This window comes from Talpa occidentalis, unplaced genomic scaffold (assembly GCF_014898055.3).
Source record: "Talpa occidentalis isolate TD23 unplaced genomic scaffold, MPIMG_talOcc4v2.1 talOcc4.2, whole genome shotgun sequence".
Lineage (NCBI taxonomy): Eukaryota > Metazoa > Chordata > Mammalia > Eulipotyphla > Talpidae > Talpa > Talpa occidentalis.
Genome location: NW_023602073.1, coordinates 104,321,559 through 104,335,046, shown reverse-complemented (window position 1 = coordinate 104,335,046; position 13,488 = coordinate 104,321,559). Strand labels below are relative to the sequence as shown.

The window sequence follows — 13,488 nt, the reverse complement described above, 5'->3', positions numbered from 1 at the left end:
ATTCTAATAACGGTTTCAATGAAAGTATTAATTCTACCTACATCCTATTATGACTTATAAACTTTTAAATTAATATGTCTGCAAAAAAATATTGTTAAAAATAAATGATTTTTGTGAGAACTTGCCATCTTTAAATTAAAATTATAGTAATCATTTATAGAGTGCTCACAGCTTATGTGTAGCAGAGAGAGAAGTATGACTAGGAGATTTCAAATCAGTAAGATACAAACCTGCCCATAGGCAGCATCCAAGAGTGGACTATAATTTGATGGATAAAAAGTTACATTGAAAAGTCAAGTCTGAGGTTAATTTCCTTCTCTTGCTCTTGAATGTGTTGCAAGGTATTAAAAGTTGGAGCTTTAGTTTTCTCATCTGTGAAATGCTAATAGAATTACCTACCTAATTGTGCTGTTAGTAGTAAGATAGTTACCTATGCATGGTACCTAATCCTGGGCCAAACACATAATAAGCACTTCAATAAATCATGTCTTTTATTATTAGTCCCAGTGATTTTGATAGCCGTGGAGAGAATTATATGCATCTCGAGATTATACGAAGCAGAAATATGAACAAAGTGCTATGTGAGCGATTAACTTTCCCTGAAAAGATTTGGTGAAGAATCATTAGAACTGGGCCTTAGGGGTTGGTAGAATTTGCACAGACGTTGTTAGAACTAAATAAAGCAAAATGTGGTTAAAGGACTGAAAGCATAAAAATGTACAGAGTTGTTTAATAACAAGAAGGATTTAGAGAGATAACACTGTAAGGACAATAATAAAGAAACTTGGAATGCTATGTCAAGTAATAGCAAACTTGCTGACTTTGTTTTGGTCATTCCTGACTATCATTGTGTATGTAATGAATGGCAGCTTCTATATTTTGTATATATTCTTTTCTTCTATAGTCTATATATATTCTGTATTCTTCCTCTTCTCAGATAGTCCTGCTCCATAGTAACCAGATAAGAACTCCAAAAGCTCAGGGACCTGTGCTGTCCCCAGAGCCTGTCATGTAATTGTTGGATGATTGCAGACTCACAGAGGAGCTAAATCAAGCATAGAAATAACTAAAAATAAAAGGAAGTCAGTGATAAATGCTTTAGAGAGGGGAATGTGAATTATTTGGATGCTCAAAAGAATAAAGTATTGCTTGTGTCTGGAAGCATCAGAAATTTTTATTATTTTAATTTAAACACAGTGGTAGCATTCATCTTCCCCATGTAGGTATGACAGGTTTTTTTTTCTTTTTTTAAATTTAGTTTTATGAACTTGTACGAATTTTTTCAGGCACTTGAAAGACTGCAAAGCTATACTTTAAAATGTTTAAATCAAAAACCTTTTATAAGCTCTGTCAGACAAACATACTATCTCTCAAGGATTCTTCTTAAAGTACTTTCTTGCTTGTCTTCACTCTATGTAAAAGTAGAGTCACCTTTTTTTCTTTTAATAACTCCATCCTTTTAAAATTGTCTTGTCGATTGTTATATCAGTTTACAATTCCAAAACTTCTTTAGGCCTTGCCTACGCTTTGTTTTGTCTACCTTTTTCTTTTATACTTCCTTGAGTGGCATCTAATGTATATTCCCTTACAACAATCTGTGGTTTTTTCCACAGTCATGGCCTTCTCTCTGTTCAATTCAAACTCTTTCTCTAATATGAAATAATTTTTCAAATATTGCCTTTAGTGGTTTCAGTTTTTTTGAGTCTTCTCTGGATTTTTCCCTTTGTCTTAGTATGTATTTTATTGAGGTTTGTTTCGCTTTTCCAGATATTATTGTTTCTTTGTCCACATGTCCATTTCTGTTGCAAGTCTGTTTACCACCATACATATTTGCTCTCTGCTCTGTACCTTTGAACTTCTACTTTCCTTTGAAATGCTATTTTTTCCTGCTAGACCATGATCACTTTTTTCCTCTTAAAGCATTTCCAGATAAACTAACAAGACAGATTTGTCACTGACAATACCAAAGATACCACCATCACCAATAAGTACATTGTTAAATGTGTTCTTTAAGCTTTTTTTTTTCTTTACCTTGGCACCACGAATCCCTTAACAATAAAATAATCATATCAAATATACTGGTATAATAGTATATTACAAATATACCACTATAACTTCACAGTCATCATTGATCAATTTCTGTTCAATTTAATTTAATGTTTAATTATAAAACTTGTTCGAATGGGTAAGATGACCAGTTGAAGAGAAACAAAGGAAATATTAACTTTTTATTTCCCCACATCCCATTTTCATTTTGTGAGGCAGCTAATTTGGTGGGTGTCCATCCATTTATTTCTCTATTTTTCAAACATACAGAACACTGCCTACACAGATTCAGGATAATACTATTGAAATTGTTCTTCAACTTAGTTTTTTTTTACTTAGTAGTATATTATGGATCTTTTCAAATCTGCCTATCCTCAATGAGAGCAAAACCCAATTCGTTTAAACCTACCATTGTGTTTTCAGAGCCACACAGTACCAGTGAAGCTCAGCACCTTTTTATATGTTCATGACTTTTCTCACCTCCTTGTCTATGAATTTCCTAGAGCCCATAAAGGAAAATGCTGACATATGTAAAGAAAAATGAATTATTGCCATACAGAATAAGATACCATAAATAAAGACAGCGGATGAAGTGTAGACTAGAACAAAAATATTTGTGTTATAGAAAAAGACAGAACATGCTATATTCCATAGACAAAGAGCACCTACAAAATGGAAAAAAAAAAAAAAACACTTCCTGATGGTAAAAGACGGTATTCAGAATAGGAACATGGTGCAGTGAATGGTCATATATGCACTTTCACCCAACAATTACACTTCTGTGAAATTATTTAATAAATATATTCTCAAACAGTTTATTTTTTGCAGAATTACATTAAGTAAGCTGGCAACAACAATGTCCATCAAACAAGGACTGATTAAATGGGGGGGGAGGTGTTGGCAGCAAGTTTTTGTTTTTTTGCTCTAAGAAGCTGACTTTTTTGGAAGTCATTTGAATGTTTTCATAACATTTGAGTTTGAAGTCATTACATTATAAGTGCCTAATGATAGACACCACTGTAAATTGTCTATCTAGAGGGCAAAGATTACCTGATTTGAGTTCAGGACTAAATTTATGGCAATTTTCTGTCTACTATGATTTTTTAGATCAAACTCATAAAAGATGTCACAGAATAACTCAGTAAATCACTAGAATAATTAATAAGTTTGTGATCACAACAGACTATTCTAGTGACTTATTTAGTTTTCAAAATATCAAAGATATTCTAATAGAAAGCTTGTTGTGGGCCTCCCGGTGGCGCAGCGGTTGAGCGCTGGGTTGCGAAGCCGCCGCCAGTTCGATCCCCGGCTGCTCCCCGGCCACCGGAGGAGGGTCCCGCATGGCGCGCAGACCTCTCCTGCCGCCCGCTGCTCCCCTCAGCAGTGTACTTCGGTCCTTCTGCCTGTTCTGCTCCCCGCTCTGGCTCTGGTGAATTCTCTCACCCTCCCGCGCTTCTGACTGTACCCAGTGCTTGTATAAATAAATAAAAATAAATCTTCAAAAAAAAAAAAAAGAAAGAAAGCTTGTTGTGTTTTTCTTTGGCTTTATTTTATCTTAATCATTATTCTACAAAATACCTTGTAATCCAGCTACCACCATTGGTACAGTTCCCTAGCATAAATTCAATTTAGCTTTTAAAATAAATGAATGAATGAATGAATGCATTTATAATTAATGGGATTCTATGCAAATGTAATACATAAATGAGGAAACTGTACTTTAAATGACCAGGTGGCCAGATTTGTCAGGCCTAAAATGAGAACTCTGTAGTTAATTGTAGTATTCCACCATTGAGGAATCTTAGATGTACAGCATGCAAACTGAACCTTTTAAAATTGCATTTACCTGATAAAATTGCATTTACCTGATTTTTTTTAACCTGATTTACCTGATAAAATTGTGTTTACCTTTTAAAATTTCATTTACCTGATTTTGTGCCTATATACCTCTTGTGGTATGTAAATATATTTGAAATACATCTGTAGTGGCATTCCGCATCAAACCAATAGGACATGAAAAATGATTAGACTGTTTCACAGTTCTCCCCAAAATAATACTAACCAAACTATTCTATCCTAAATGCATAGAGAAGTTATTATTGTTGTTTCACCTTACAATGGATGCCTTAATGCAGAGCCCTCAAATTTTAATATGCATAAGAATCACTTGGAAGACTTGTTGAACTAGATTGTGATCCCCATCCTCAGAATTTTTTTTTAGATTTCTATTTATGTTTGCCTAGAAGAACTGGGGTTTAGGCCAGAGGTACGGAGACTGAGAGGATTCACCAGAGAGAGAGAAGGGAGCAGAGCAGGTGGATTTTATTGAAATATATTGTTAAGGGGAGCAGTGGGCAAGATGGGAGAGGTCCACTGCACCTCATGTTGGTTAGCTCCCTGACCTGGGATTGAACTCAAGCCCTCTCCATGGGTGTCACGGTGATAGCTCTGAGACTTACCCCCAAGGACACATGAGAGGCCCCACCGTCAGATCTTCCCACTCAGATCTAGGGTGGGGTTGTTAATTTGTTCTAAGCTGTGCATGATGCTAATGCTGATGCTGCTAGTCAGGATACCACACACTTTGTAATCACTGTTTGTGATTTGTTACTCTTATAATGGTGCTAATAATATTATCAGCTCTAGTACTCACTATTCTCTTGAGTAACCTGGGTTAAGAAAGAAGAATTAGAGTAAGACAAATAAATGACTATGCTGATTCCAGTGAAAATATAACCCACCAAGAGGTGAACCTCATCACCCTCAAACCTTTTTCTTTAGCGCTTGCAAAAGCCAATACTATATTACCAAACATCACTCCTCAGCAAGATTTCCTTCATGTATCTACAATCTTGTATGATTTTTTAGATTAAAAAAAAATGATCATAAAAGATGTCACAGAATAACTCAGTAAATCATTAGAATAATTAATAAGTTCATGATCACAACAGACTATTCCTTTTCAGATATTTCCATACTGAGTATTCCTTCCTAATAGAAAATTTTAGGGACGAGATTTTGATTCAGATTTCACATTTACTCTTTGCCTCTCCTCTTTTCAGATAATCTCAGTCTTAAATGTTCTGTTATTTTTTTAATTTCTGGTTCATCTTATACAAGTTCAAGTTCAACCTTGCAAAAGTTATTAAAAGATAAGTGCTCTTTAAAACTTTTTTATATTAAACACACTCTTGCATAAATGGTTATATAAGTGTCAGTCATTTACTGATCTAACCATTTAATCTTTGTAGGCCAAATTATTTTATTAATGTTTACTACTCTTACAATGGTGCTTGTGCTTATAAATTCTGCCAGAGATTCTCAAAGTTCCTGTACAAATAGTACAGATTTTCCTTGGAACTTGTCAGAAATGCATATTCTTGAGTTGACTCAGATTTATTTAGTCAGAAAGAGGAGTAGAGGGATGGGACGGGACAGTAATTTGTGTTTCTAACAAATCTGCCAGGAGATGTTGAAGCATTCTAATTTTGAGAGCTGTTGCTTTACCAAATGCAGTATTTTCAGTTATATCCTTTAATCCTTACTGTAATACTGTAACAGCAGTGACTATATGTGATCTCAGGGAAATAAAAATCAAAGAGATTAAATAACTTGTTCTAAATCATACTGCTATTTAATAATATTTCAAAGTAGAATTTTTGGTCTTTTTCAAATAAATTTAGACGTTATCTGTGAACACATTGAGGCGATATCAGTTACTTAAACATCCTGGTTTTCTGAATGATTATTGTATGAGATTTCACTCTTTCATTATTTTTGATCATCATGATGTCTTTGGCAAGTCAAATAACAGGACCATACTTTCTTTTCTGGTCCAAGATCAATTCCATATATTTTTTTAAACCAAATGGCTTTTAAACTAAAAAATGATTATATAAAATATCTTAATGCATTAACCTAACAAGCCCAAGATAAAAATACGAAGTTTTATATAACAGTAAAAATTTACCAATACTATAGACTTGAGTTTACTGCTCTAATCTTATTTTAATGACCCACACCCATTTAACTGCTGTTCAGTTACCAGCAGTGTTTCTAAGATTAATTTGGAGTTATTTCTGCCAAATGAAACAGTGCTGTCCTCTCTGTTAGTTATAATTTTCATATGAGTCTATTTAAATTAATTAACTAAATTAGCAAACCATAAAATCAAGTATGTTTATAGGGACCCAAAACCTTGTAATGGCCTCTGTTGGAGCCTCTAGACAGAAAATTCTTAATAAGAAAAAGAGTTTATTTTACCGAACAAGACATGATGGATCCTTTAATAAAAAGAAATTGCTACTTTAAGTTGTAACTAATATTTCTCTTGACTGAAGTAGAGAATAATTTGCAAAATGATAAGTTGACAAGTCAGACTGAAATAATTAATGAAGATTTAGGGTCATATTTTATTTTCCATTATGTTCTCCATATCTGTTATTTCAACAAGATTTACATAAAGTGGCATTTGAATTATGGAGAATAAAAATCTGGTTGCATTATAAAACCCAGTCCATCTGGGAAATGATCTTGGGGCTATACTAGTTACAGAAAATAATGTAATACTCTGATATTTCATATGTATAGATAAATAAAGACAGGTTATAGGATATTTTTTAAATCATCTTTGTAGTGGTAGTTTTATTTATGCTTTCTGTTAAACTTCTTTTAACTTCAGAGAAAAGTAAATTGGTGGTAATTAATTTCAGAAAATAGTGAGGTGGTCATCTCAATAGTTGTTAATAATCCAGTTTCTAGACCCTACCCCTAGATAGTCTTACTCAATTAGTGTTAGGAAAGGACCCAAAAACCTATATTAATGGACACTAATAGTGATTCTAGTCCCTAGGCCTCATTGTAAGACACTTTGAAAGAAAACATATTTCATCAAACTAACATGCTAAAATCACCAAGGACAAAAATTCTGAATATTACTGTTCTACACCCAGCTTTTATAGCCAGGTAGGATTCATTACTCCTGATTCTGACCATGGCAGTAGTGGACCAATTTGGAGTCTTGAAATATATTTATTACTCTATCCCTGGTACTTAGTAAATTGTTAGGCACACAGTAGATTCTGTGTAAATGCCTTGGAATGTTGATGAATGAAGGAAATCCCACTAGCTCCTTGGTTAGCATTCTTTTGGGTCAGCTTTCTAAGTTAGATGTACAGTTTCATCTACCTCTTTAAATTCTACATGTCTTCATAAAAGGAACCTCGTCTTGCACATTTTCATATCTTTACTTTTAACAGTATTTTATCCATCCATGGTCAGTATACACCTATCAAGTAAAAAATAATTTTTTGTTTTTAATCTGTCATACTAGATTGTCACCTCCATGACTTTAGGGATCTTGTCTTTCTATTTCACAGCAGTTTTCTCAGTAACTTCGTAGAGACTACAAGCTCTGAAACATTTGAATGAATGAATAAATTAATATAAGTAATTTCATTTCAGATCATCTTAAGATTTAATGTTGGGGCTTGATGGGTGATAAAAATTATTTTTATATAAGAGGGAAAAAATCTGCCTTGCCCTTTAAAAATAAACACCGTTGAAATATATTTACCTTTCACAAGAGAAAAGATGGTAGAATTTGACAGATTCTGAACTGTAGTTTCACCAGTTTATTATGGTTAAAGAATTTTCTCTCTTACTTACTATTAGTTTATGTCAGTAATTATGAGAATATTACAATGAGCCTAAATGTCAGTTTCTTGACATCCTATAAAGTAAAAATATTTTCCCAGAATTGAAGGAGCCTGTCAGTCTGATCTTTGACTTTTCTTAGTTGAAAATAAGGAAAACAAGGATTTTCCAAGTATCCATGGAACTTACTGAAATATATTTAGTGTACTCTTCAGAAATAGTCTTGTGGTAATGTTTCCAAAGCATTTTGTATTAGCAAATAAGTTAGAATTTTGACAAAGTGTGAATTCTCAAACTTTATATCATGGAAGACTGTGATTAACTTATGTTAAATTTCTCCACATAACTTGCAGTTCTTGTTTTATTGTCTCTAAATTCTCTAGAATGCTTTTCATTGAGGAGCTTATCTTCTCTAGATTATCTACTTTCCTTCACTTTGAATACACCCTAAAGGAATATTAGCTATTGAAGCATTCTATTTCTTGATTGATTGTTATCTACATCCTAAATGTGGAACATTTTCTTTGACAAGTTTACAGACATCAGATTACCTGGGTTTATTACATACCCTGTACTCCAGATCTGTGTTACCATATCTCCTTTCTATCATTTCCACACTTCTTTCCCTTTTTTACTGTTATTTGTCCTCAAAATGTTCTTTTTTTTTTTTTTTAGAGGCATGTTTTATTTATTTATTTATTATTTGTTTTGTTTTTTTTGTTTTTTGTTTTTTATTTATACATGCACTGGGTACAGTCAGAAGCGCGGGAGGGTGAGAGAATTCACCAGAGCCAGAGCGGGGAGCAGAGCAGGCAGAAGGACTGAAGTACACTGCTGAGGGGAGCAGCAGGCAGCAGGAGAGGTCTGCGCGCCATGTGGGACCCTCCTCCTGTGGCTGCGGATCGAACTGGTGCCTCAGAGGGCGTGGGCAGCTTCGCAACCCAGCGCTCAACCACTGAGCCACCGGGGAGGCCCGTCAAAATGTTCTTAAAACAGCTCACATAAGCATTTTAATTCCCTGTCTAAAACCATGTTTTCCTAAATGAGTAAAATGCAAAAAACAGCCAAGTTCTAGCATCCAGAAAAACATAAATAACAGAAAAATACAGAGAGATATTGAGGAGAGAGGCAAGACTTAGAGCTACAGATTTTTGTGGCCAAAGGGGAATAGCATGACAACTCTATGGTGATTTAGAGGTGTTAGTTTGGAAGCTGGGATTAGAACTTGTATTTAAGTCCAAAGCACCCACACTAATTGTCCTTAAATTGTATATTTCAGATTTTTATTAAAATATCTAAAGGTGATTTTATTCACACCATATAAAATTCAAAAAGATCAGCTATTCATATGAAACAGTAAAATTATTTTTACTGGGCGGAAAAGTGGAAGTTAAAATTGCAGCATAACAGAGGAGATATGACAGTCACAGACAGGCAGCAAATGCAGACCATGCAGCACTCGCTTATCTTATTCTTTTAACTTGCATTCATATTCTGCCTGGTGATTGTCCTTGGAAGTACTTTATTTCCTCTTCTCCTTGACAAAACATCCCCCTAATTCAGATTTCCACACATTTTGTGGATAGTACCACAGGAAGGTGTATCACAACAAAAATGTCAAATACCTCTCTAGATGCATTTTAATTTCCAGGAGTTCCCTAAGGTATAGTTTGAATGGTTGGTCTTAGACATGATTTTGTCCAAGCAAAAGTGGTCTTTACTGTTCTCAATTTCTTTAAATATCTTTATGATACTGGAAAACTTATTGTGGATAAATAAGGCCCTGGTTATTTTTTATGTACTCTTTCCCCATAATGATTGTGCTAATGAACTATCCTCAAAAGAGAAATACACAAATTAATTCCATATTTTATAAATCCATTAATTTCAGTTGTAATTTCTGCCAATTTACAGAATAACAATAAGTGAAGCATTGTTACTGAATGCTATTTAACTTGCCTTTATCTTACATATGCTTTGTTCTAAAATAAGGAAATGAAGATTTCATAAACTAGGGGGTTTATTTAAAAAAAATAGTACTTGTTTATATTTAATGAATGTGCATATTAAATAAATTGCTTTCCTTTATTTTAGGTGATGGTGTTTGTACATGCTCGAAATGCCACTGTAAGAACAGCTAAGTCTCTAATAGAAAGAGCAAAAAATAATGGTCAAATTTTGTGCTTTTTACCTACACAAGGACCTGACTATGGACATGCAGAAAAACAGGTAGGGAACAAATGACAAGTTCCAAGAACCAAAGCACATAATGTGTTAAACATGCCAGATATTTTCTATGAAATTCCCCTGTCTTCAGTTTCTAAGATGCTACTTTTTCAGATTTATTGTGTATAATTTTACCTTTTTTCTTCACTTAATGATATTTCAAGGATACCAAATACTTGATGCATTCAATTATCACTTCTTTTCATGCCATTGCAACTATAGTGTCATATTCTGTTCTTTAAAATATAGTTAAAATATAAAATGTAGTTAAGTTTCATAAAATATGCTAACATGGGGCTTATTGTTCTTTTAAACATTTAAATATATGTTTTATAAATTGCTCAGTTATTATTTCTAAGGTTAATATGGACAGATATAATGTATATAAGCCAAACATGTTTTTAAGAATGTGAAAGTCTGAGACAAAAATGTTTCCAAACAACTGCCTTGCTAGTCAGTGTACAATCAAAGGACAAGAGTCCTGGATCTTCATTGGAAATGCAGAGCCATAGGCCCCAACAGATACTCACCAAGTCATAGTCTGCATTTATACTTGGTCCTTAGCTGATCTGATGTACATTATGGTCTTAGAAGCACTTCTCTAGATAACGTAGATATTGATGGTATCTTAAGGTTTACAAATAATGGCTTTAAATCAAGTAGGCAAAATACAGCCTGAGAGCCAAATGTGGACACCTGTTTTTGTAATTAAAATTTTATTTTAAAACAATCCTCTTTATTATGGCTCCATTTATTGACCTGCAGTGTAGAATTAAATAGTTGCTACAGAGACTATATCACCCACAGGCCAGAAATATCCTCTGTCCCTTTGTAGAAAAAGTTTGTCCGTGTTTAAAAGTATACAGATAAATTTTCAAATAAAACAATCTCTGCACAGTAAATGACAGTAACTTCAAAATATTTCATATGCATAACACAAAACTTAACTGATATTTACTGATAGCTGCTGGCTCTCAGATTTTGTGCTGTGCACTTTCAGATTTATCAGCTTAAGAAAATATATCTAGTGTTAGGATTGCATTGTAAATTTCACCATTTTTTGTTAATAATTAAAATTATGAATGTAATGTTCTGATGCCAGTTGTTTCAAATATCAGATTCTCCTCCAATTTAGAAATCCAGTGTCTATCATTTTTTTTTCATTTTATGTAGTTTTCTGCTAAATCCTTATACCACCTATAGTCTTTTAGATATTTATTAATTATCTGTGAGTCTTTAAAAAGTTAGGTTGGTATTCAGCTGTCTTGTTTCATTTCTTTGGAAAATACAAAGCAACTCTGTTGTGTTTAAAAGCCAAGTCTTGAGAGCCACCTTGTGGCTTTCTGGTTACTTCATACCTCTCAATTCTGAAAACAATCTAATAATGTGGTTTATGTGCTATTCTAATAATGTGGTTTATCATTTCATTGCTATAATAATAAATTTGACATCAAGTATTTTCTAATCCTAGGATTTGTTTTCATTGTTTTATATAACTCATTCAATCTTCAACAACCTATGATGTGTGCTGGCACTATTATTACCCTTGATATGGCATATGTGTAAATAATATAGCTTGAAGTATTCTAAAGCATATAGAAATTGTTTTTATAGAAACATTTTCAAATAATGTTTAATTAAGACAATGTCACCTAACACAAATTCACAGATGACTATATGCAAAAAAAATAATGACAAAATGGGAAGTTTTAATATAGTAGGCAGACTTGGAAGTCTGTAGTCATTTTTATTCTCCCCTTTTTTTGTTTTGGTATTTTTATTGTACTTGATTTTTATCCTGATCCAACTGTTATTATTGGATTTTTTTAAACAAGAATGAACTCTATAAATACTAATAATTTCATATTTTCAAGGAATATTGTCCTGTTCACCATTATATTTCTAGCCTTTCATATATTTGGCTGATAATAGATACCACAAAATCGCCATTTTTTTCCTTTGTACCTCTCAGACAAACAATGTAAGAAATGTTCTCACTTTCATTTTCTCATTTCATCTGCACGCTATTCTATCATTATAGAAATTTTTCCCCATTTATAGATAAGAAAACCGAAACTGTGAGAACAATTTTCCCATAGACACTCAGGTAGCAAGTAATAGAGCCATGATTTGAATCAAGTCCACTCTTTTCACCACACTGTATCCTTTTTATTCAAAAGCCAAAGTAAACCAGATCTGTGACCTTCTAAGCTTGTAGGGCTCTGAGCCTCCTTTTTTAAAGTAAAATGGGAGAAAATTTCTTCAGTCTAACATATACGTCATTTCTCTAAAGAGTAAAAAAAGTTGGCCTCTATATAGTGGATATTATTTTATAACAAAAGATAAGGTAATCTTTCTGAATACTTTATCAAAGCTCCAAAATTTTGGATCATTTTTCTATTGCTAGTTGTGTTTCTTATTTCTTGAAGTGCCTTTTGAACAACTTGAATGGTATTAACATTCTGGTAATTCTAAGGAAGCTATTACCATGATGGTAGGAGATATTTCTTCCCATGTTTTTGAAAAATGAGAAATTAAGTACCCAAAACATTAAAATAAAATTAGAAGGTAAATTTCCTATGGTAGTACATAGAAATTTAGCCTCATGACTCCTGTTAATGGAAATACAGCCAAATTCCTACTGTGCCACAGTGATACTTTACCCCTAAGTGTTTAATGTAACCATCTTAATTCCTGACCTACCAAGTATGGTTTTTAAAAGCATTTCTTCACAATTTTGTTCAATACATTATAACTTTATTTATATAAATAATAAATAAAATTCCATTAAGGAAATGTTTCTTTCTCTCCATCTCTCTTTCTCTTTGTCTCTCTTTCTGTGCATGTGTGTGTAAGTAGGTGTGTAAATAATAAGGCTATTTCTGTGCCTTAGCCACAGCTACAAATGAGTTCTATCTTCCTAGTAAGTAGCAACTACACTTCAGGATTTATCTCATCACTCTCTTCTTTAATAGCAAACTTACCCCTTATGAAAAACCAACTATATTTCCAATTTTTCTGCTGATACAAGAAATTAGGTAAAGTATCCAAAGAGTAGCTTAAGCTATCGAGATAGACTAGGTTTCCTCCTGAAGAAGGGAATCTCTCAGGATTTCCAAATAAAGCCCCAAGCAAGAGCACATTAACAAAAAGCTGCAGTTGTGACACCTCTAAAAATCCTGTGGGGTTAAACATTTTTGAAATTTACTCTCTCTTCTATGAAATGGAATAATGAGATAAATAACACTTATTCTAGTAGTTCACTGTGAAAAACAACAAGAATGACATGGAATTATTTTCGAAACTGGCAGAAAAATTTTAAAACTTTACTTGTATTATGTATCTACTATACCCAATTTTTACTATACCCAAATTTTAAAATGGAGAGAGGATAATCTGAGCAACATGGATAAATTTCTCTTTTTCGCCTTCCATACCATTATCTTTTGCCTCCCCCCACAAGGATACTTCTTTAAGAAACCACTATTTTCTGTACATAAACCATCTCAGAGAATAGTAGCAGTTCACATTTATAGGAGAATGTCATTAGGAATGCTGATA

The 13,488-nt window shown here is 33.1% G+C and overlaps 1 protein-coding gene across 2 annotated transcripts in view; it reads left to right on the top strand.

The window, feature by feature from the left end:
- ASCC3 (activating signal cointegrator 1 complex subunit 3) overlaps window positions 1-13,488 on the top strand; it is a 257,561-nt gene that overhangs the window by 102,727 nt on the left and 141,346 nt on the right. For both annotated transcript variants that reach the window (XM_037520154.2, XM_054699051.1), the window contains exon 14: window positions 9,796-9,930. In XM_037520154.2, coding sequence (XP_037376051.1) covers window positions 9,796-9,930 — 135 coding nt within the window. The remainder of the gene's footprint in view (window positions 1-9,795; window positions 9,931-13,488) is intronic.